Source organism: Vidua chalybeata, chromosome 24 (assembly GCF_026979565.1).
Source record: "Vidua chalybeata isolate OUT-0048 chromosome 24, bVidCha1 merged haplotype, whole genome shotgun sequence".
In the NCBI taxonomy this organism is placed as follows: Eukaryota; Metazoa; Chordata; class Aves; order Passeriformes; family Viduidae; genus Vidua; species Vidua chalybeata.
Window position 1 is genome coordinate 407,248 of NC_071553.1, and position 23,091 is coordinate 430,338.

The 23,091-nt window shown below is 52.2% G+C and overlaps 1 protein-coding gene and 1 long non-coding RNA gene across 2 annotated transcripts; one reads left to right on the forward strand and one right to left on the reverse strand.

Moving 5' to 3' along the window:
• Nucleotides 1-114: 114 nt before the first annotated feature.
• Nucleotides 115-22,348, reverse strand: LMOD1 (leiomodin 1). The gene is made up of 3 exons (XM_053963967.1): nucleotides 22,002-22,348; nucleotides 3,067-4,656; nucleotides 115-1,882 (listed from the first exon to the last, which is right to left on the reverse strand). The coding sequence occupies exons 1-3, from the start codon at nucleotides 22,260-22,262 to the stop codon at nucleotides 1,856-1,858; spliced, it is 1,878 nt and encodes a 625-aa protein (XP_053819942.1). The 5' UTR covers nucleotides 22,263-22,348; the 3' UTR covers nucleotides 115-1,855.
• On the forward strand, nucleotides 1,715-3,631 carry LOC128799500 (uncharacterized). The gene is made up of 3 exons (XR_008434744.1): nucleotides 1,715-1,803; nucleotides 2,740-2,885; nucleotides 3,560-3,631. It is a non-coding gene; the product is annotated as an uncharacterized LOC128799500 (long non-coding RNA).
• Nucleotides 22,349-23,091: the final 743 nt, after the last annotated feature.

The following is a 23,091-nucleotide window of genomic DNA, read 5'->3' on the forward strand; positions in this document are numbered from 1 at the left end:
CTCCGCCCCCGGTTCGTTAACGGCGGCCCCGGTGCGTTAACGGCGCCCCCTGCGGCCCCGCCGCGCACAGCAGCGCCCCCGGTGCGTTAACGGCGCCCCCTGCCGGGCCCCTACCCTCCCCCTCGAGAGCTGCCCTGCCCCGGTGCGTCCCGGCCCCCCGTGGTTTAGGTGGCACCGTCGGTGTTCGGTTGAGGCCCCTGGTGCCCTCACACCGGGGCCGACCGGATGGGATGTCCCAATGGCCCCGCGGTGCCCGCTTTAGCAGGGGCCGCCCCAAGGGGCAGGAATGCGGGGGCAAGGGGCACGAGGAGCCCGTGGTGCGGATACTGCTCCTCCCGCTGAGGCCACCGCGCTGCGTGGCTGCAGAAATGCCCCACAGAACGGCGTTTCACCTGTACCGGGAGCCGCCTCTCAGCCACGCACATGGGCGTCCCGGAACAGGGGGAGCCTCCCGGGGGACACCCGTGTGCTGCTGCATCGCCAAAACGGCCCCGGCCCCGTGGTGCCAGGGGGGAGAGCAGTTCTAGGTGACCCCGAGGGTTTGAGGTGCCCAATTTTGGAGTCACCGCGGAGTTTTAGGGTGACCCTGAGGGACCCAGTTCCGGATTACCTTGGAGTTCGGGGTGACCCTTGGGCAGCCCCAGGATTCCCAGTTCTGTGTGGACTCAAAGGGTTTTAGGTGACTGTGGGGTGGTCCTGGGGTGTCCAGTTCTTCGTGACTCCAGAGTTTTGGGGTGTCCGCATGGCTCTGGGTGCCTGGTTGTCTGTGTCCAGCAGCAGCAGGGTGCCCCATTTGGGGGGGTTTGGCTATCCCATCTGGGGAGTCCTGGGTGCCCCATTTGCAGAGGTTCTGGGTGGGTGAACAGGGACACCCAGGTTGGGTTGTCCAGGTGGTCCCAGGCTGCCCAGTTCAGGGTGGGCTATGGCTGTGGGAGAGGGAAGAGCTATCCCTGGCTGAGGTTGCTGAGTCCATTCCCAGACACCCCCTGCGCCTCAGTTTGGGATCTGGGGGTGTGGAGCTGTCCAGAGGCACAGGAAGCATTGGGTGAGCTTTATTGCGTATGCAGTGGCCACAGTCATACAAATCGTGATCAAGGTGTCACGACAGGAAGGATGGGGGGGGGGAGAGGATGGGCATCACATGACCCCAAAACCCACTGCCCCCCTTGAGCTGGTGCTTTCCCTACTCTCTCTGAGGTGGATTTGGTTTCCATGCTCTGAGGGTTCTGGGGGCCCCCCTGCAGTGCTGTGGGTGCATACAAGATGCCCCAAGCTCCTGGCTTCAGCCTGGCTCCCTGTGTCCCACCACTTCCATGCCCCCTCTGTCCCTGGCTGTTCCCTTCTCCCACCCTCCCATTCCTCCTGACGTCAAGCCTGAACCCCCAACTCTGCAGCCACTGCTGTGCCTGAATCCCAAAACTCTGCCGGCCACCCAGAAACCTTGTGATGTGATAATGGTCTGGGTGTCCCCTGCTCCCCCCCAAGGCTGGGGGTACTCTTGCTCACCCCAGGCTGGACCCTGGATAGAATGGAGTGCCAAACCCCTTTGTTATACTCTGGCGGTGGATTTCCATAAGGATCAGCTCTGCAGACCCCTGCTCTATTCTTGGCATCTCCAGCGGGGCACAGTGCTGGTAGAAGAGTGAGCTTGAAGGCTTCACAGCCATCAAAAAATAAATACAACCTCCTCCATCATGTCCTGCTGGGCCCGGCCCATCCTCCGTGTCCCAGAGAGATCCCTGCTCCTTGGCGTCGGTCACTGCAGGTTCCAAAGGGCTTGTCATGGAAACAGTCACGAGAAAGGTGAGTGTATGGGGGTCTGCCATGGGCTGCAGGGGAAAAATCCTCCCGCACCCTACTGCAGCAGCTTCGGCAACTCCACCTGCAGGGAAGCACACCCCATTACTGGGCGAGCAATGGGAGGGGTCGCAGGAATGTCATTGACATGGTGTAGGGACATCCAGGGCAGGGTTCAATGGGATACTGGGGAGAAATTCCTCCCTGTGAGGGTGGGGAGGTCCTGGCACAGGGTGCCCAGAGAAGCTGGGGCTGCCCCATGCCTGGAAGTGTCCAAGGCTAGATTGGACGGGGCTTGGAGCAACCTGGGCTAGTGGAAGGTGTCTCTGCCCATGACAGGAAAGAGATGATCTCTGAGGTCTCTTCCAACCCAAACCATTCAATGACCTCTTTCTCTTGGCCAGGCTGGCTGTCCCCACACTCCAGCCCATGGATAGCCCAGCAGGGACACAAACCACCTGGAGTGTGTGAGAGGTTTTAAGGCTCCATGCTGGAACCAGCATTAGGCTTTTATTCCAGCAGTTATTACTACATGGGGTAGATACTTGACAATGTGCTACCCAAGGGTGAATTTATGGGCCTCCTGTATTAGGAGGGCAGTTGCTGTGATAGCTTTCAAGCACCCAGGCCACCCTTGGCTAACATAGTCTAGCTGTTTTGAGCAGTAGGCCACACCTCTCTGCTGGTCCCCAAGGTACTGTGTCAGTACCCTCAGAGCAACTCACTCACTCACATGTAAAGAGTTCAAAAGGCTTAGTCAAGTCCAGACTGGGGCTGACATCAATAAATGTTTCAGTTGTTTAAATGCAGATGAAACCTCTCCAGCCATCCTGGGCCACCTTCCTCCCCAGGGGCATGGGCTCAGCCACAAGAAGTTATTGTTGTATACAACAAGAGCCCAGTGAGTTATAACTTACGGATGGCCTTTTCCTTGTGTCCCAGCCCCTGGATCCTGGTGGATGTGCCCAACACAGGAGCTCTGCCAAGGGACGGATCTGCACCTGTCATGCTCTCTGCCAAGGGATGGAACTCCTATTGGATGCTCTGCCATGGGATGGACCTGCTGACCCCATCTGCTCTGCAGGATGGTATTAAAGGATGGATTTTCCTTCTCCATGTGCTTGGCAAAGGGATGGATCTGCCCCTGTGCAGAGGTTGGACACAACCCCACTCCAGAGAAGGAAACTGCTAGACTGACAGTGGCTATGACCTCAGCCCCCAGCCCCCAGCCCCACCCTGTGCATGGGCCCCACCTGGCCCTGCACTTGCCTTCTTGAGCTGTTTGAGGTTGCTGGAGCGAATGGCTGCCAGGAGCTGGTCTCGAGAGTTCTTCTCCTGGACTGGCAGCACCCGGTCTCCCAACTTCCGCTGTGTGGCTGGCGAGAGCGAGTTCTTCAGGTTCTCGTTGATCATCAGTGGTGGGGCGAGCGGAGGAGGAGGTGGGGGTGGCATGCTGGGTGCCTCTCCTTTCTTGGGAGAGCTTTTGGGGGAAGCCTTGGGGGATGGCTGTGGGGATGCCTTGGGGGACCCCTTTGGCAGTGCTCCAGGCTTGGGCACCTCCAGGAGGTCTTTCTTCTCCCCCCGTTCCTGTGCCAGTTTCTGCTCCTGGAGGCGTTTCTGCCTCTGCCTGTCCATGTTTCGGCTCAGCAGGTTGGTGACGGTCATGCGTGGCCCAGCCAGCTCGAAGTGGTAGCCCAGCTTCAGGAGTGTGGTGTTCTCTTTCAGGAGCTTGGCAATCTCCATCTCTGTTTTTCCCCCACAGATGTGCCGCTGGTTGTGGAAACGTAGCTCCGTCAGTGTGTTGTTCTGCAACAGTGCCCGGAAAATGGCCAGGATACCCTTGCCTGTGATGTGGTTGGAGTCCAAGTTGATGCTTGTCAGCACCTTGTTGGACTTGAGCATTATGGCAATGGCAAAGGCCACGTGGTCATCAGCGCGGGTGTTAGCCAGGGCAAACACCTTGACCACAGTGTTGAATTCCAGGGCCTCGGTGAAGCGCACCAGGGTCTCGTTGTTGATGCAGTCAGAGTTGTTCACGTTAACCTCGGTCACCTCAGCATCGTTGTTCTTCACCTTCTCGATGAGCTCATCAAAGATGCTGGAGGCTTCATCGTCCTTGGCTTGATCTGCAGAGCTGCTGGAGGAAGACTTGGAAGGGCTGCTCCCAGCTGCTGCCTTGGCCTCCTGTTTCTCTTCCGCCTTTTCTGCCTTTTCTGCTTCTGTCTGGGATTTATAATTCTCATCTGCCTTGGATTTTTTCACAGCTGAAGCCTTTTCCTCTTCTTTTTTGTCATTTTCTTTCCTACCTTCCCCTCTTATGTATTTTTCTGCCTGTTTCTTTAATTCTGAACTTTTCTCCTCCTTTTTGTCCTTCTCTGTGTCCTTTGATGCTGAATCCTTTTCTTCTTGCTTTTTTCCCTTCTCTGTCTCCTCCTTTGCCGCTGAGACCTTCTCTTTTTCCTTTTTATCCTTTCCTGAATCCTTCTTTTTAAAATATGAGCTGTTATCTTCCTCCTTTTTATCCTCCCCTGCATCTTTCTTCAACTCTGAGCTCTTCTCATCCTCCTTTTTGTCCTTCCCTGTGTCCTTCTTCAACACTGAACCCTTCTCTTCCTCCTTCTTGTCCTTCCCCATCAGCTTTTTCTCCATGGCCTTGACTTTATCGTTCATAGCTTTGTTCTCTTTGCTCTTGGTCTCAGTCTCAGCTTTACCTTTCAGGTCTGTTTTCTGAACACTTTCTTCCTTTTTAGAGTCTTTCCCCACTTTAGTATCTTGTTTCTGGGCCAGTTCTTTGGAAGGAGATTCTTTTCCTTTTTCTTCTTGATTTTTGTCTCCCTTATTCTTGCTCAACCTATTTTCCTAGTGGGAGAAAAACACCTGGGAATTACAGAAACAGGTACCTCTGACCTACAGACTTGCCACCCCAGTCTCACTGTCACTGACCTCTGTCACATGGGAACATCCTGCAGCCTGTGGCTGGCCTTTGGAAGAGGAATGTTTGGCCCAGCCGAGGTCCCAGCTCCAGGAAAGGTTTCAGCATCTGAGTGCCTTGAATGTAGGCAGAGCCTGCAGGACCCAGTGTGATGAGGTCCTGCTGCAGCTCTCTAAGGCAGCTCTGGTCTCCTTCTGCCTCCAGCCCCCTCTCCCAAAGGGCTCTGGAGGTCTGCAGGACACCCTCCCTAACAGGCCATAAATTAACAAGCTGTAGGAGGCACCTTCTTTCATACCCCCTGTAAGTTAAAATTTTAAAATAATTTTTCTAACTAGGGATGGAGGTAGCGTCTGTCTCCCTGTGAGCCCCAGGTGCTTTTCCACCTTTCCTAAATGGTTTCTGGCTGGAAACCATTTATGCTGGATGCTTGGTGGCTTTTCACAGTCTGTAGCCCAACACTCTCTGCACTGTCCTGGATGTGTGTGCAAGCAGGGGAGAGCCCCAGCAGTCACTCCAACCCTGGGTTCCGGAAAACCATTCTCCTTTCAACAGCAGTTTGCACTTTTAAGCAGAAAACCAAGGAAATGGGAGCATTGCATTTATAGCTTTCTAATGTATGAGGTTCTTCCAGCATATCTGCTCCCAGTGTCCAAAGACATCACAAGAGGGAAGGGCTTAACTTGGAGAGTCTGGGGGAAGGTCAGAAGGAAGTTTTGGTCATTTTTACAAGCATGTGACCCTTGCCCTTGGTACAGCCTGTCCTGGGCATTGCTGCTGGCTGTAGCCAGCTCCAGCAGCTTGGGGACACAGCCAATGTCTCATTGACACCTTCAGCCAAGTCTGAGGGGCTGGGATGGGTCTCTATCAGCATTTGTACAACCTTTAATATGGTTCCCATCCTTCTCTCTAAACTGCCAGAGGGCAGAGTTAGGTGAGATATTGGGAAGAAATTCTCCCCTGTGAGGGTGGTGAGGCCCTGGCTCAGGTTACTCAGAGAAGCTGTGGCTGCCCCATCCCTGGAAGTATCCAAGGCCAGGCTGGACAGGGCTTAGAGCAACCTGGGCTAGTGGAAGGTGTCCCTGTGCATGGCAGGGGCTGGAATGGGATGAGCTTTAAGGTTCCTTCCAACAGAAACTAGTCTGGGACTCCATGACATGAAACACATCCATTCCCAAGGGAGAGGAACCAATGCTTCAGGTGGCTGAAGGGAGATTAACTTGACACTAGGACCAAGGTTGCTGCACGGTGGAGGATACTACCATAAATTGCACACCAAGGTTAGGCAATTTAAATGCCCTTCTCCCTCCTCCATAGCCAGGGAACACACAGGTCCTCAGCACTGGCCTGGCTTATCATCTTTGCTGGGGGGATTTTAGGAATCCAGGGAAAAGAGGAAGGAAGATGCTTCTGGGAGATGCAGCTGTGATGCCTTTACAATCTCCCTGGATCCCTCTCATGATCAGAACAGCACTGTGGCTTCACCCAGTGCCTGGAACCCCCAGATCTGAATCCTGACACCACAGTCTGCAGTCAGGCTGGCCTCTTCCTCTTCATCCTGGGGCTTCATAGTGTCCATGCTGGGGCAGCATAAGGCTGAGCTTTCCCCACATGCAGTACTGCCAGCCCTCAGGGATAGATTTTTGTGGAAAGAACTGGCTGTGCATGGGCAGCCCTGGGGACTGTTTGTACCTGCTGTATAAACAGATGCCATTGGGGACGAGAGAGCTGTTTATTTAGTTAAGTGATTTCTTGGCTCCCTGGTGCAAGGCTGAACAGGGACAGGAAAGCTCATGCCAGACCCCTATAGAGGCTGGCCTGGCATCCACACAGCCCCCACTGCTGCCACCCCAGGGACCAGGGATGGGGCTTCCAGAGGTGTCCTGGATGCTGCAGGCAGCAGGTGATGCCGCCTCCTCTGGCACTGAGCCAGGGGTCCTTCTCACCAAGCTGTGGTCTATTCCCAGCACCATAATGGTGCACAGATGTTCAGGGACATCCTTGGAAGCACCTTGGTGGAGGAAGAGCCCTGGCAGGAGGACTGTGGGATGAGGACACTGGTGTTCCCCTGCTGGTACCCAACAGGACCTCTCCAAGGTGTTTGGGAGTGCCCAGGTTGCAGGTTCCTCTGAGAAGGGACATTTATCCTCCTCAGCGCCCTGTGACCCTTTGGTGACCCCAGGCTGAGCGCCCATCGAGTCAGAGCCAGCAGCCTCATCTTTATGCCAACTGCTCCAAAAATCTTTCTCCTTCCCAGCCCAAGCTCACCCACCCTAACACTGGTGAGCTCTGAGTCTCCCTTGAGCACCCTGGGCACATCCAAGACGAAGAAAAGCAAAGGCTTTGGCCAGGGATGAACAGATCTTGAAAAAAGGGAGAAATCCTGGTGAGAATGACCAGCAAACTCTCCCATGCTTGGAGAAGGTGATGGTTTACTCCAAGCAAATTAAACTAAAGGAAAATTAAATCCATGGAAAATCCTTATTTGGGAAAGCTGCTGCAGCACATGCTGGGTATGTCCTGTTATCTGGTTAAAGCTTCCATCCATGGATGTGTGGCCACGTGTCCATGTGCTGTGGTGTGGGGCAGGTTTGGGAGAGGAGAGACCTGGAGCCAGAGAGTGGGATGTGGGAAAAGAGCTGAGGTAAAAGGAATCGGGAGAAAGAGAGCTGGGAGAAGTCAGGGAAAAGAAGCTGGGGGAAAAGGAGCCAGCTGTGGCCCCAGCATGGGAACAAGGGAATGCAACAGATATGCAGTGACCATCACGGGTGTTTCTGCTACTGTGGGTAGCACTTGCAGGATCATTTGCTTACAGCAAATTTGGGATGCATCAGAAGGATCCCATCTAGGAGCTGCCGGTTACTGGAAGAAGTGCTGAATGGTCGCAGGGGATGAGAGGGGTTCAAGCTGCTTCATCTCCTGTGGAGCTGCCCCGGGAGAGCCCTTGGCACTTACCCAGCTCCAGTGGCAGCAGAGGGACAGGAATCAGGAGGAAAAAAAAGGTCAGACAAGAAACCAAATCTGTGTTTCTAAAACCAAGGGTCACTGTGGCCCATCTCCATCCCTTGCTGGAGCCTGGCGTCATCTCCAAAGCAGGTCTGCTCCGGGCCCTGCCTGAGGCCACGTGTGTGCCCAGGAGGGAACATGTCCTTGTACCGTCCTGCCTTTCCACCATCCCAGGGCTCTCAGTGTGTCCCACTGGCCCAGCCCATGCTGCAGGAGCCAGCCTCAAGTGTCACCAGGCCACCACTGGTGATAATGCCAAAGTCCTTACCTCCAGGCTGGAAGTGCAGCTGAATGTGGAGCTTAGTGGCAGAGCTGTGTGGCAGGGGTGGAGAAGCAGAAAGAGAAAAGCACCTTTCCCCTGCTCTGGAACCTCTGGCTGCCCCCGTGGCCACCAGCACAGCTTCTCCTGCAGCCCAGGGCCAGCTGTCCCCTCTTCATGGCCATCCTGAGTCCTGCCTGCTCACTCCTCTCTGCCCACTGGCATATTTACCTTGGGTACCTGGAAACCAGTGCTGCTGCACCCCCTCTGTGCCATTCCCTCTGCCACAAGCACATTTATTAGGGGAATATTTTTACACAGCGTGTCAGACATTTAAAAATAAGCCTAATGAAAACAGCCTGGTAGTCAGTTGATTAATCATCAGTGTTTTGATGAACTGAGATGCCTTCCCGTTTCCTCTAAATAGACTAAAATGAGCATTGCCATGGCTTGTTAACATTTGTAACCCTTGAACCCACTCAGATGTTGCCTTAAAAGGCAAAGGAGACTGGGAACTTCTTGCCTGGAATCCAAGCACTCACTCCAGCACTGAGCAAGTTTGGGGCTGGGGATAGAGCTGGGAATGGGGAGAGTAAATCTGGAGGTGGAGTGAGGGTATCACATTCTGCCCCAAAAGCCCCACAGCTCATTTAGGGGTGGAAAATTGCTGGTTTAATGGCAGTTATTGATCTGGCTGTTTGTTTAGCAGGTGGAATGTGGGCACAGTCACCCTGCTGTGCCCAGAGCAGATTTTCAAGCAAAAGAGGAGGGGAGGGGAGGGGAGGGGAGGGGAGGGGAGGGGAGGGGAGGGGAGGGGAGGGGAGGGGAGGGGAGGGGAGGGGAGGGAGGGGAGGGAGGAGAGGAGAGGAGAGGAGAGGAGAGGAGAGGAGAGGAGAGGAGAGGAGAGGAGAGGAGAGGAGAGGAGAGGAGAGGAGAGGAGAGGAGAGGAGAGGAGAGGAGAGGAGAGGAGAGGAGAGGAGAGGAGAGGAGAGGAGAGGAGAGGAGAGGAGAGGAGAGGAGAGGAGAGGAGAGGAGAGGAGAGGAGAGGAGAGGAGAGGAGAGGAGAGGAGAGGAGAGGAGAGGAGAGGAGAGGAGAGGAGAGGAGAGGAGAGGAGAGGAGAGGAGAGGAGAGGAGAGGAGAGGAGAGGAGAGGAGAGGAGAGGAGAGGAGAGGAGAGGAGAGGAGAGGAGAGGAGAGGAGAGGAGAGGAGAGGAGAGGAGAGGAGAGGAGAGGAGAGGAGAGGAGAGGAGAGGTGTTACCCAGGGATTCACAGATCCTGTACCCAAGATGAAGGAAGGGGCACTTGGTGGCTCAGCAGCTGCTGGTACATCAGTCCCTGGCAGAGGAGACATATGGAAATGTGTTTGCCGAAGTTTAGTCTTTGTAAGGGGCCAGCTTTCCCCAGCCTGCAGTTATTTTCAGAGGTATGTCCTGGGAAGAGTCCCTCATGGTCTCACCACAGCAGGATATGCTTGGTTCAGCCAAAGAACAAGATGTGAGGATGGAAGCTTGGGAGCATGAGCAGCTCCTTGCTGGCTCCAGAGAGGAATACCCCCTTGAGGTTCAAGGAGAGCTTGGCTGGGAAGCCAGAAGACCCCCAAGATCACAAGGGCATGGAGCTTCTGGAGTGAGTCCAGAGGAGGCCAAGAGATGCTCTGAGGGCTGGAGCCCCTCTTATCTGGAGACAGACTGGGAGAGCTGGGAGAAAAGAAGGCTTTGAGGAGATCTTAGAGCCCCTTCCTGTGCCTAAAGGGGCTTCAGGAGAGCTGGAGAGGGACTTGGGACAAGAATCTGGAGAAACAGACTAGGGGCAATGGCTTCTCACTGCTGGAGGGCAGGGATAGGTAGGATACTGGGAAGGAATTCCTCTCTGTGAGGGTGGGGAGGCCCTGGCCTAGGTTACCCAGAGAAGCTGTGGCTGCCCCATCCCTGGAAGTGTCCAAGGCCAGGTTGGACAGAGCTTGGAGCAACCTGGGACAGTGGAAGGTATCCCACGGCAGGGTTGGAAGATGATCTTTAAGGTCCCTTCCCACCCAGACCATTCCATGATTCAAGAGTCCACAGGCTCCTCTGTGTGGGTGACTGCTGGGGACATGAATCATGCTGGTCCCCATGAGGAAAGGGGCACATCAGTAAAAAATCTCAGGCCAAACCTGCACTTGCAGCTCCTGTTAACATGGCTCCAGGAACAGTGAACTCAACTCAACCTGCAACCATGACACTGGCTCGGTCTCTAATGTCACCTGCAACTCCAGAGGCCTCTGGAAGCTGAGTGTGAGACATCATCCCGTGATGATATGAGAACCTCAGGAGCATGACAGGGGAAGCTTGAGCCAGGATTGGGTCCATCCCAATCATCTGTACTCTTGGGAAATCTAGGGTCAGCTCCAAGGTGGCTGGTAGTGGTTTCTGCACATGCACTGGAGCCCACCACAACACTTCTCTGGGGACCCACTGCCTCCCTTCTTTCCAGCAGCTCCCCAGGCAGGGCCATGTTGGCTGTCTGGCACGTGGATTTGGCCACCAACAAAGATTGTCCCACCAGAACCAAGCTCCTTGCAAAGCAACTGCAACCCCTCCAGAGCTGCAGATTTGGGAATAACGCCCAGGCCGAAGGGTTGTTCCTCTCTCCCAGCCTCTGTTGGGATAATAAATTCCTCTTGCAGCCTATGTGACATTTTCTAGTTCATCTCTTGGCATGACATGGCTTAGACAACAACAGCACAATTCCATTGGTTCCACACAAATCCTGAGTGGCTTTTGGTGGTGGAAAAATGGGGAAGTGGGGAAGCCCAGGGATGAGGTGAGACCTCTGAGACAGAGACAGACAATTCACCAAAATCTCTTGGTCAGCTGTGGGTGTCCCAGACCAGACTGGCAAGGGAAGAAAACTGGGTTGAGTTACTTGAACAAGCAGATTTAGGGATAATTATGGATCCATGACTAACAGCCAATCTTCTTTCATTGCCTGGGGGGTTTCAGTCTGTCCTACAGCCCTTTATAGCGCTGCTGCCAAGCCCTATAAAGTCTCCAAAGCTACCACAAGATTCAAGGATTGAATCCACAGCTCTAACTTTGGGCATCACTCTCTGGAGACACCTGCCTACCTGCCAGACTCTGAGGACTCCTATGTTCCCTCTGTCCCACCCACCTATCCCAAATCCCAGCCAGAGCCCATGAGCGAGGCACCAGCATTCCTCCACTCCACAGTGTGACCCTGGGGCTGAGGAGGCTGAGCTCGAGCCCTGTGAGAGCTCCCTGGAGACAGGGATGTTCTCTGAGACTGTCTCACTGCATGGAGAAGCCATCGAGGTGGCTGGGGGCAAAAGCAGGGGGGTTTCAGGTTGTTTGATGTTCCTGGTACTTGGGTACCTGCTCCTGGAGTGGATTGCTAGAGTCAAGCCAAACCACAACAAGCTGCCCAAGCTCTTTTCCTCCACTCCTCAGCCAGTTTTGAGTAGCCTAGGGACAACTCAGAGCCAAAGCCATTCCCGGAAAGAATGCTGTGTCCTTGGCTGAGTCTGGGAGTTGCTGAACCTGGATTGCCAGAGACCTGCAAAGGAAGCAGGACTACGAGGCTTCTGCTGACTCTGGGACATCCTGGACAACCCTCCTGCTCCTCAGCTCAGAACAAATATCATGGAAAGCTTTGTGGGAAACCCTGCTCACATCCCTGGGACTCCTTGAGAGGATCAGACAGCCAAGAGTTTCTCTTGGCACATTTGGACTCTTTTGGCAGGAAGGAAGGTTGAAAGGACCTCAGCTTTCAGCACTGGGACACACATGACCCCTGGCCATGCTCTGTGTGCTAAAGCCCAGAGAGATGTAAGCAACTACCCTGTCCTGCCTCACATATTATCCTGTCATTTTAACAAGGAACTCAGCTTTTCCCCTTCCCTTCTGCCCAGACCTCTCTGACCCCAAATATCACTGTGTCTTTGCATGTCTCAGGCCAATGTTTTTAAAAAGTCCTCTTTCTGAGATGCAGAGCTGTTCTCCAGAGACTGGGCAGCTTCTGGCCCTGATTTTGCGTGGTTTTTTTTTTGTTGTTTTTTTTTTTTTTTTTTTGTTTTTTTTTTTGTTTGTTTTGTTTTTTTTTTTTTGTTTTTGTTTTGTTTTTGTTTTTGCTTTTGTTTTTTTGTTTTTGTTTTTGTTTTTGTTTTTTCTTTTTCTTTTTCTTTTTTTTTCCCCTGAATTAAGGTGAAAAATGTTTTAACTTGGTTTCCTTTAACAGAAGAGCTGCAGCCCTTCCATGGAGACACAGCCATTTTCCAGAAAGCTGTAAAGCCACTCAATACTACGCAAATGGAAACTTTTTCTCATCTAAAAAAATCAGGTTTTAGAAGCCAAGGTTTTTCTCTTCTATTTGCTGTATTCCCAGCCCTTCTCCTGGTACTGACATGGCTGACTGGATATTCCCAAGATGAGACCTTCTCCCTGGTTGTCTCCTCTTCATCAGGGCTTGAAAAGGGCAGGGAATGCCAGCAATTAACACTACAAACACCTCTAGGCTGGATTTCTGCCCAGTGCACTTTGTGGGAAGCCCACAAAAAGCATTAATCATATTTTTAGGAACAGGAGAATTGCAATTCAGCCTGAGCAAGTCTTAATCCTATCTCCATCCTCTGTGTCATAAGTGCTGGATGGTCAAGGAGCAGGACACTGCTCCCAGCTTCCTGGCAACAAATGGGCATATCTCCAGGCCCCTTGCTGGTGCAGGTATCCAATGGATCCCATCCAGCAGCCCGTGGAACCATCACAGACACCCCTTGGCAGTGGGCACCTGGTGCTGGAAGATGATTCCAGGTCCTTGAAGCAGGTGAGATGAGCCAAGCTCCAGGTGCCTACCTGGAAAATCAGACCAGTTTTGCTGGTCATTCCCTTAAACAGTTTGTGGGAAACAGGAGCACCAGCTCTTCAGGCTCTGGCACCACATGGGAGCTGCATCCCAGGACAGAGCACTTAGTAGGCATACAGCCAGGCATGCCAGGGGTCACCATCTCTGTCTGGGTCTTGGGAACTGGGGAATTCCCTGTAAGGAAGAAAATGGCAAATTACTTTCCTTGGCAGAGGCTGCCATGGCTGTGCAGATGCTCATTCCTGTGCTGGGCATGTCCAACATATGCCATGGTGCCCCTGTCAGGAGGACAGACCCCTTGGAGTCCTCAGCAGCATGCAGCATAAATCCTGACCCAAATACTGTGCATAAGCCCTGGGCTGCTCAACACATGGTCAAGGGGCTGCACAGGACACCTCTATGACCTGGGCTGGCTCCTCTCCAGTTGTGTTTCAGGAAATCACAGAATAATGGAATCACTATGACTGGAAAAGCCCTCTAAGCTCATCAAGTCCAACCATTCCCCCAGCACTGCTATGTTCACCACTAACCCATGTCCACAAGAGCCACATCCACAGAACTCTTAAATCCCTCCAGGGATGATGACTCCACCTCTGCCCTGGACAGCCCATGCCAGTGCTTTACAATCCTTTCCATGCAGGAAATTTTCCCCAATTTCCAACCTGAACCTTTCCTGGCACAACTTGAGACTGTTTCCTCTCCCCCTGCCCCTTGTTTCCTGGGAGCAGAGCCAGACTCCCACATGGCTGTAGCCTCCTGTCAGGCAGTTGTGCAGAGCTAGAACATCTCCCCTGAGCCTCCTTTTCTCCAGGCTGAGCCCCCCTAGCTCCTTCAGCCACTCCTGGGGCTCCAGACTCTTCCTCAGCTCTGCTCCCTTCTCTGGTCATGCTCCAGCCCCTCAAAGACTTTCTTGTCCTGAGCAGACCAAAAGTGTTCCTGGGATTGAAGGTGTGACACCAGTAGTGCCAGCACAGGGGATGGGCACTGCATTGGTCCTGCTGCCACACCATGGATGGGACAGGCTCTTGTTGTTTCCACAGCTCCAATTCCTTTCTGTTTTCATCCCTGTTTGCTCCACATTCTGGGCAGAGGAAAGGACAGAGCAGGACTCTTGACCCTCCATGGTGTGTCTGCCCCCCACCACCCTGCCAGCCACACCTTGACTTGAAAACATATGCCCTGACACTGAGATCCTCTTGCTCCATCCTGCCACAATTCCCACACAGCAAAGTGTGGGATGGAGCAATATGACCGGTTAATCCCAGCGTCCTGCTGGAAGCTGAGTCACTGAGATGGTTTTAGCACACAAGTGATGTCATAATGCTGCGAAAGAGAGGGGCACATAATGGACCCAGCTCTTCACCTCCTCCATGTCTATTTATCAGCTCAACATAAACACATATTAAACCTCCTGGGCAGCTCAGCCCATATAAGCTAAACACTCCAAACACTTCCATGGATTTATCTGCATCCCAGTTGTGCTTTATGTAAATATAGAACTCAGATTTTTACTCTTTTTTTCCCCAATTAACTAGAAATACTTGGGGTTTTTTCCCTGCTTGTGCCCTTAGATGGACCGTGGATCTCTCAGACTTGTGTGTGCCTTCAGCGTGAGCTCTGCTTCACAGGGAACACTTTGTGCTGCAACTCACCCTGGTCACAAAATGAAAAACAAGGAAAGCAAAGCTTCTGCCCCCAAGGGCATCACAAAAACACTGATCCAGCTGTGAAGGTCTTTCTCACAGCATTTTTTTAGGAATGCAGCTCAAATATGCCCGATCCTAGAAGGATCTGCATTTTTCAGCTGTTCTCCACAATGCAGATCCTTCTGGGAGTTGTCATGGGATTGTTCTTGCTTCTATGTTAATCTTGGAGGGTTGTTTTATCATCTGCTGCAGGTAACAGTTCCTGCTGCTGCTGCTCATCCCTCTTGTGACAGAGTTGGGACTTTTTCAGAAACTCAGAATGAAACACCAGAACACAGACAACAGTTTTCATTTCTGAGCCATGAAAGAGATCTCCTGGACTTCACAGAACTACAGAATCAATTTGGTTGGAAAAGGCCTCTGAGATCATCTAGTCCGATCTGTGACCGATCCCCCCACCTTGTAACCCAGCCCAGAGCACTGAGTGCCACATCCAGGCACTCCAGGAAAGGGGACTCCACCACTGCCCTGGGCAGTCTTGTCCTGTCCAATACATGACCACCCTTTCCATGGAGAAATTCCTTGTGATGTCCAACTTGAACTCTGGGAGCAGAGCCTGACCCCCACCTGGCTGCTCCCTCCTGTCAGGGAGTTGGAGAGTGACTTGAGCAGCTGGAGGGACCATCTGTGGCCTCCTTTAAGGACCAAATAGGAACAGCTCAATATCTTTGGTTTCTTTCCAAATGTGTGACTTGTTTGGATATTCCTGGCTATCATCCATGGAGGAACGCAAAGCCCAGGAAGCTGCCAGGTCTATTCCTCTCTGTGTGCTAGTGGAAGTACCCACAGCTTTGCCCACTCCTCATTCCATGGGCTGGAAGCCACTGGAGAAGCCTCTGGATGGATGTCCCAGTGTCACCCACCCTTTTCACCTTTTTTGGAGGCCAGAAGCTGTTCAGAACAATATATTATGGTCTGTTCTCTCCTGTGAGAGTGATGAGACCCTGGCACAGGTTGCCCTGGCATAGAACAGCTGTGGCTGTTCTATCCCTGGAAGTGTCCAAGGCCAGACTGGATGGGGCTTGGAGCATCCTGGGATAGTGGAAGGTGACCCTGCCCATGGCAGGGCTGGGTGGAATGGGATGGGCTTCAATGTCCCTTTCTACCCAAACCAGTCTGGGATTCTGGGATTCTTTGAACTTGCTGATCTTAGTGGTCTTTTCCAATCATAAAGATTCTCTGATGAGGGAAAAGAGACCAGGTCAGGACATGACTAAAAAAAAGGCAAGAGCTGGGAATTAGTGAAGACTCTTGTAAGGGAGGAGGAACGGTCTTGGCAGTCAACAGAACTGGCTGATAAACAGCAGAGCAGATTTTCAGTACACATGTGTTAAGACAAACTGGGAAGATGCTCAAGGAATGATATAACCCCTGCTGTACCCTTGTTTGCAAATTCCCTCGAGTCTGAACCAGCAAGTTAAATAAAGAGCTTGTTTTTTCTTCCATATATTTTAATGAAAAGATTACAAGCTTTGAGCATTAATAAAAATTTTAAATCCTGGCTTGTTTGCTCATGGTGTTAAAGAAGGGCTCACTGCTGAGGATCTCTACTTTCCCTATAGGGAAATCAGGTGACTGGATTAAAAATCACCCAGCAGCAAGTTCCAAGCCTGTGAGAGTTAGAAAGGAAGGCAGGGCTTTTTACAAGACCTTCCCAAGGTCTTGTAAAAACATATCCTTCTCGAGGACCTGCTGTCCTCTGGCACCAGCATCCTTCAGATACACAGAATTTGGATTAAATAAGCCCTCTGAGGTCACTGCTTTTTCCTCTGCATCCAGACCAGGCCATAAGGAGCCTGTCCATCCTCCCAGAAGAGAGCTTGGGGACATGGAGACATTCCCAGGAGCCTGCAAGGATAAGGATGCATGGACCTGGAACAGGAGGAGGTCTTGCCTGCAGAGGAGTGCACTTGAGGAGTGGGATATCTGACAGGAAGTGAAAAGGTGGTGGAATATAACTGAACCACCTCAGCTTCTCCTGTGTGAAAGGAGTTCAGCCTTCATGAGACAAAAATACAGGCACCATCTGCACTGTGCACATCTGGCCCTGGCTGTGCAAAACTGCCCTGACATCCAGCATTCACTGTTCAGAGTCTTCTCCTCAAGGAAGCTGGTCCCTGGGCTTCCATGGAAAGAGAGACCCACGACATGAGTATCTTCATAAAAAATTGGGTTTGTGGCCCTGGAATGATTTCCCTCTACAAGCAGGATAATGCTCCCTCATGCAACTTCCCTGCACTTCCCAGCCATCCCTGCTTGAAGCTGCATGCAATCAAATCAAAACAAGCCCTGTTGGGAGGCAGGACTGGGAACTCTGATGGGATCGGGACATGCAGGTGTCCTCCTTTTACAGGTGAGCTTCAAAGAGCATTTGGACAACTCTCTGAGGCACATGTGGGTGGGATTTTGGGATTGTCCTGTGCAGGGCTAGGAACTAGACTCAGTGATCGTTGTGGGTCCCTTCCAACTCAGGATATTCCATGATTATGTGAGCTGAGGGAAGAAGGCTGCATCCATTCCCAGGGAAGATGGTGATGCTAGAGAAGGGAAATCACAAGGAGGGGCTGCCTCTGCCATCAGGTGCTTGGTGTTTTGGAAGTCACCAGGGCATGGGGGGGGTGGGGGGGGCAGGTGAGAATCCAAGGAAAGCCAAGAACAGCTGCAGGTGGATTTTGTGGAATGCTTTGGAAAGTAAAACTTCCTGTTGTGGACTTGGCAACTGCTAAGGAGGATTCCTACAACAAGGCACCTGTCCATGATACGTCTGGTTCACATGGAGATCCTTCCCATGGGATAGCTCTTCTCATCTAGGTCCCATCTGGCAGAGGTTCCCTGAGAGTGTTTAGGGCTAAACAAATGCCAGTGGGAAAGATCACGGAATTATGGAATGGTTATGCTTGGAAGGGGCTTTAAAGATCATTCCCTTAAAGACCATCATGGAAGAGACCCCATGGATGGGGTGTTCTCAGGGAGGGTATAACTGTGCTCTCTGCACAGACACATGGTTTTTATAGATGTCACCAGCAACAGAGGAACTGGACAAGGTCCCACAGATGCCATTTCCTCACACAGCTCAGTTCTCAGAGAAACCCATCCCACAGGGACAGCTGCACAGAGCCCCTGTGCCCTGGCACACACAGCTTTTCCTCTTCTGGACAGAAATCCCAGGCATCATACAAGGATTTCAAGTGACAGCAAGTCACTTGTGCCCCACGTAACTCATGGAATCCTAGACTGGTTTGCGTGGAAAGGGACCTTAAAGATCATCCTGTTCCACTCCCTGCTCTGGGCAGGGACACCTTCCACCATCCCAGGCTGCTCCAAGCCCTGTCCAACCTGGCCTTGGACACTCCCAGGCATGGGGCAGCCACAGCTGCTCTGGGAAACCTGTGCCAGGGCCTCACCACCCTCACAGGGAAGAATATCTTCCCCATATCCCATCTAGCCCTGCCCTCTGGCAGTTTAATACCACAGCACCAACTTTACAGCATGTTTCTAACTGGAATTTTTCTTGTTATGTCTTTGCCTGTGACAGTAGAGAGCCATGAGCTAATAGAAATAATCTCTTCCTTTATCTACTCATGACCAGCCTCCGTGACACATGGACCTTGTTGAGTACATCCAGAGAGGGGCACTGGTCCAAGCCCCACCCTTGAGCTGGGTTATACTTCCACTCATTAGCAAGACAAAATTAAGATTAATTTATCACTGCATTACCAAGATGGGATTTGGCTTCCCAGTGTGGAAAGGTTGGGGCAAAGCTTAGTCTATTTTGGGCTGTTTATAATCTGCTTCCTAGTTACCCTAGTTTGCCCTTTTCATCACTAAGAAGATGTGTTATTATGTAGCTAACAATATTTCTAAATATATCCACTTCTCCCAATATTTAGGTGGCAATGTGGGTGCCTGGAACCAGTCCAAGAACAGGGCAATGACAGCAAGAACAGTGAGATGGGCAGAAACTCAACCTTTCCCTTTAAAATAGCTTACTTTGCACTTTGGAGGGATTCCTGCACATCCCAGCTAACACACAATGTCCCACAACAGAGATTCCCATCAGGAGGTATGGAAGAACAGCAGGGAGGACATAAGAAGGACATGTAACTTCTGAAGCAAGTCCAGAGGAGGCCACAGAGATGCTCTGAGGGCTGGAGCCCCTCTTATCTGGAGACAGACTGGGAGAGCTGGGGGTGTTCACCTGGAGCAGAGAAGGCTCCAAGGAGACCTCAGAGCCCCTTCCAGTGCCTAAAGGGGCTCCAGGAGAACTGGAGAGGGACTTGGGACAAGAGCCTGGACTGACAGGCAAGACAAGGGAAAATGGCTTTTCACTGCCAGAGGGCAGGGCTAGATGGGATATGGGGAAGACATTCTTCCCTGTGAGGGTGGTGAGGCCCTGGCACAGGTTTCCCAGAGAACCTGTGGCTGCCCCATGCCTGGGAGTGTCCAAGGCCAGGTTGGATGGGGCTTGCAGCAGCCTGGGATACTGGAAGGTGTCCCTGCCCAGGGCAGAGGGTGGGATGGGATGAAACTTAAGGTCCTTTTCCCTCCAAACCATTCCATGATTCCATGAACTATGGATAGATAAACTCTGTGTAGTTCAAGGACAAGAATCTGCCCTTCTGTCCCTCCCTACTGAAGAGACATCACAGACACAGTGCCTGGCATTCCTAATTTAAGGCATCAAGAGAAACCTTTGCAAGCCAGAAGCAAATGTGTGAGCAGGGCAGGGGGTGGGAGGGGGGTGGTGAAGCATAGGCACAAGGTCAGGGAAGGAATGGGAGGCAATTCCAGTGGGAATTACCTGTGAACATCTTGAAGATGTTATCCTGTGTTTGTGATGTCTCTTCAGGATATCTCCTTGGAGCCTTCTCTTCTTCAGGCTGGACACCCCCAGCTCTCCCAGTCTGGCTCCAGATCAGAGAAGGTCCAGCCCTCAGAGCATCCCTGTGACCTCCTCTGGATTTGCTTCAGAATACTGGGAGCTGTGGATGAGAGGGGCTGGGATGGACATGTATGGGGTGATGCCTGCACACCCTGGGGGAATGCCAGCCCCGTGGGAGTGCAGCCACCATGCCTGTGCTGGCTGGCACAACATGAAATCTGCTGACACATGAGAGGGATTTGTCATCGGAGACCTCAGAGCTCTGAGCAGTTGGGGGAGAGTTCGGCACCTGCCTGGGGTGCTCTGGATGGCTCCGTGTTCTCATTCCATCCTTCAGCAAAACATAGCCCCGGGGCTTCCTTGGATAGAGGGGACCATCGGCTTCCTGCACTGTTTTTGTGACTGTTACTGTGGTCTGATGATCTCATCCCATTCCACCCCATCCTTGGGCCCCATGGCAGAAGACAGCCCTACCCCACCACCAGCGTGATCTGATCTGGCAGCACTGTAAACTGGCATTTTCTAGGTCCTAATCCCAGATCCTAACAATGGCAGGGAGGGAGGGGTGTAGGATATACTTTTTTCCTTGGCCTCCAGGGATTGAAATAGAAGAAAGTCAGTTCTGCCCTATCTAGTTACTGTAATACAATCAAACTGGGCCATTTTCACTGAAAAACTTGACCGGTCGCCAATTTGCTTTGTCTTCCACAGCCTGAACCTCCTTAACTCAGAAAGCAGCAGATTTTCCAGGACCCCTGTGCTGCCCTCCCCTCTAGCCAGAGCCCTACACCCTCACCCAGGTGTCTCTCCTCCCCAGGCCATCCCTTTCCACATCCCAAGTCTTCTCCCACTGCACATACACTCTCAGGTATTTCCAAACAACACTATGTTAAACCAGGCAATTTCCCAGGTCTCTTTTTAACAAAACTCACAAATTTCCTCCTGGTCATGGACACTTCCCTATGCCAATTCCCAATCAACCCCTCATATTCCAACAGTTAACACTGAAACAGCAACACAAGTGATGTCAAACCCAAATGTTCCCCCACCCAAAAAAGTAGATTTTTTAGTGTCACCTCTTGGGATCACCTGCAAAACAGTGGTCACTGGGATGACTGGTCCTACATAAAAGCATTTCCCTCTCCAGGCAGGTTTGTCCTGCAGCACCTGCACTTCCCCACCATAGGGAAATTTTCCACTGGTGAGGAAATCAAGGCAGAGCCCTTGTGATGAGGAGCACAGCACTCATTGTCCCCCACACCATGTCAAGCACCACATATAGAAGGTGAAAGTTGTTCCTTATCCTCAGAGCCAGAGCAAGGTCCTAGGCTGCCCAGGACAGGGGTGGGAAGGAACAATTTAACCCCTTGTCCAGCTCTCCAAAATCAAGCTTCAGTTATTTTTCCTACTGGTGCAATTTTCATTCCCACTCATCCCAATATTTAGAAGGGAATAAGGGTGCCTAGGCCACCGTCAGGAGAGGATCCTCCTATATAAATATTCAGAAAGAGAAATTTCCAAGTGCCCTGGGGTAGTTACAGATTGATTACCCAGCTGGAAGACCCAGGCTACACCTGGGTGACCTGGAATAGATCTGGAATCAGAGTCAGAGCAGTGCAGTGCCACATCATACTTGGCACTGCTGGTGCTGCCAACATTCTCCAGCCCTGCCCCAGCACAGCAGATGTGAATCCTGCCTGCGACATGAAACCAGCCCATGACCACATGGATCAACTGATGAAGAATCGCTGTCTTTCATTTTTTGCCTCAGCCTGCTATGAAAACTAGGGAAACCAGATACTTCTCAGGCTTCCACGCACAAAGCACATACCAAATATTCTTAGTAGTGAGGTTAATAAATGTTACAGAAAAGTAGGACTGGCTCCCACTAAGGCACAACACAAAGAGAACGACTGACATGAAGCTGTTGAGCTCCAAGCAAACTCTTAAAGGATTTGCCAGGTGAAAAGGGAGATAAATGTACCCAAATCAAACTAATAGAAGGAATTTTAAGTGAACAATAAATGCAAAACAAATGGCACAGGTAAAACCTGCTTCTTGGTGTGATTTCCACAGAGCAGGGAACATTTTTATTCCACAAGAACCAGAGACTGTTTAACCTTTTGCATAAGAAGAACTGAAAGGACCAAGAGATCTCCAAAGGAGGAGGGGAAAAAGAAAAAAAAAAAAAAAAAAAAAAAAAGAAAAAAGGCAGCCCATGGCATTGCTGTCACTGCACTGGCCTCTCCAGCAGCCTCCTGTGAATTCCAGCTCCGCTCCCAGCCCTGCCCAGGGATGTTAGAGAAGGGACAGGGAGAAAATCCCTGGCACCAGTACAGGTTGTGGCTTTGCTAGTAACACCAGGATTTTATGGGATACCCTATTCCCTCCCGGAGTGCCAGGACCAGCTCACTAGTCTCTCCAGGACAGCTATTCCTCCTCAGCAAGCGCACGCCTTTCTCGGGTTTTGTGTTTTCCATCTCGTCCCTCACTCAGCTTGGGGGAGGGGGGGTTTGAGGTGTGTTCCCACTTTTCCCGCAGCAGCAGTGGGGGATGTGACTTACGTCTATCGAGTGCTCCCGCTGCAGGAGCCTCCTGGTGTCCTTGTCGTGGTGGTTGAGTGCCGTGTCACAGTTTTGTGGGCCAAGTGAGGAGTTTTCTGATTGGTTTGTCTGACTGCGCTCCACAGGGATGCTCCCGTCCGCATCCACCGCATCCAGCTCCTTTTCCAGCTCCTCCATCTCCTCTGGAGACAAAGTAGACAATAAATTGTCTATATCTGGATCTTCACTAACTTGTCGCCGGTATTTGGCCACTTTGGACATCTTGGCTCGCTGTCGAGACACGGTGGCGGTTGTGTGGTACCCAAAGCAGGAGGAAAAAAAGAAGCCGAAGCTCCAAGGCTGCTTCCCGAGCGGCAGCAGGTGCTGAAGTGTTAAATCTCAGCAGCTCTCCAGCCCGAGATACGGTGTTTATCCAGAAGGGACACCCCTCGGTCCAAGAGTTGGCCAATAACAGGATCCAGTTGCGGTTCGGGCGCTGCGAAGCCAATGGAGCCCGGCGGGAGGCGGGGAATGGTGCTATCAGAGGAGCCTGAAACCCGAGGACATTCCAGGGAACCGTGCAGAGCTACATGACCAAATTTAGTCCGGAGCATTTCGCCTTTTAAAGGCAATGGGCCAACCTAATGAGAAAACAGGGAAAAATGCACGAGCCGACACGCCGGGAATGGGGTGGGGGGGGGGGGGGGGGGTGTGAAGGAGGCAGCCCCAGCCTATGTCATGGAAGCTGGGGGGCTACTAAAGTGGGCAGTGTGGCTACGAAGGGATGGGGAGAGCCTCTTCTGTGACAGTGACAGCTCTTGGCTAAAATCGGCAAGGAAGCACCCACTCCAGAGGAAGTTTTCCTCTTTATCCTGCTGCAGTCTGGGATTGGTGCTGTTAGCCGAGGCGCTCAGCCTCACAGGAAAGAGCTGGAGCTGGTGGTGTTGAGGCAGACTGATTCCATCAGGGGATGGAGACAGCAGGTAGCGAGTGCTCCCGGCTCTGCAGACCTGACCCTCCGGGGACTGTCAGAGCTCCTACCGACCCTCAGACCCTGATGGGCTGTTCCCACAGCTGCTCTTCCTCACAACACTCCCACTTTCCCTCGCCA

What these genes read in the sequence shown, in the direction of transcription:
- LMOD1 (XM_053963967.1), bottom strand. Translation starts at nt 22,262, where the DNA reads ATGTCCAAAGTGGCCAAATACCGGCGACAAGTTAGTGAAGATCCAGAT. An exon ending in AGCGGGAGCACTCGATAGAC is followed by an intron (nt 4,657 to 22,001) that starts GTAAGTCACATC and finishes TTCTCCCACTAG; the next exon opens with GAAAATAGGTTGAGCAAGAA. An exon ending in ACCTCAAACAGCTCAAGAAG is followed by an intron (nt 1,883 to 3,066) that starts GCAAGTGCAGGG and finishes GCTTCCCTGCAG; the next exon opens with GTGGAGTTGCCGAAGCTGCT.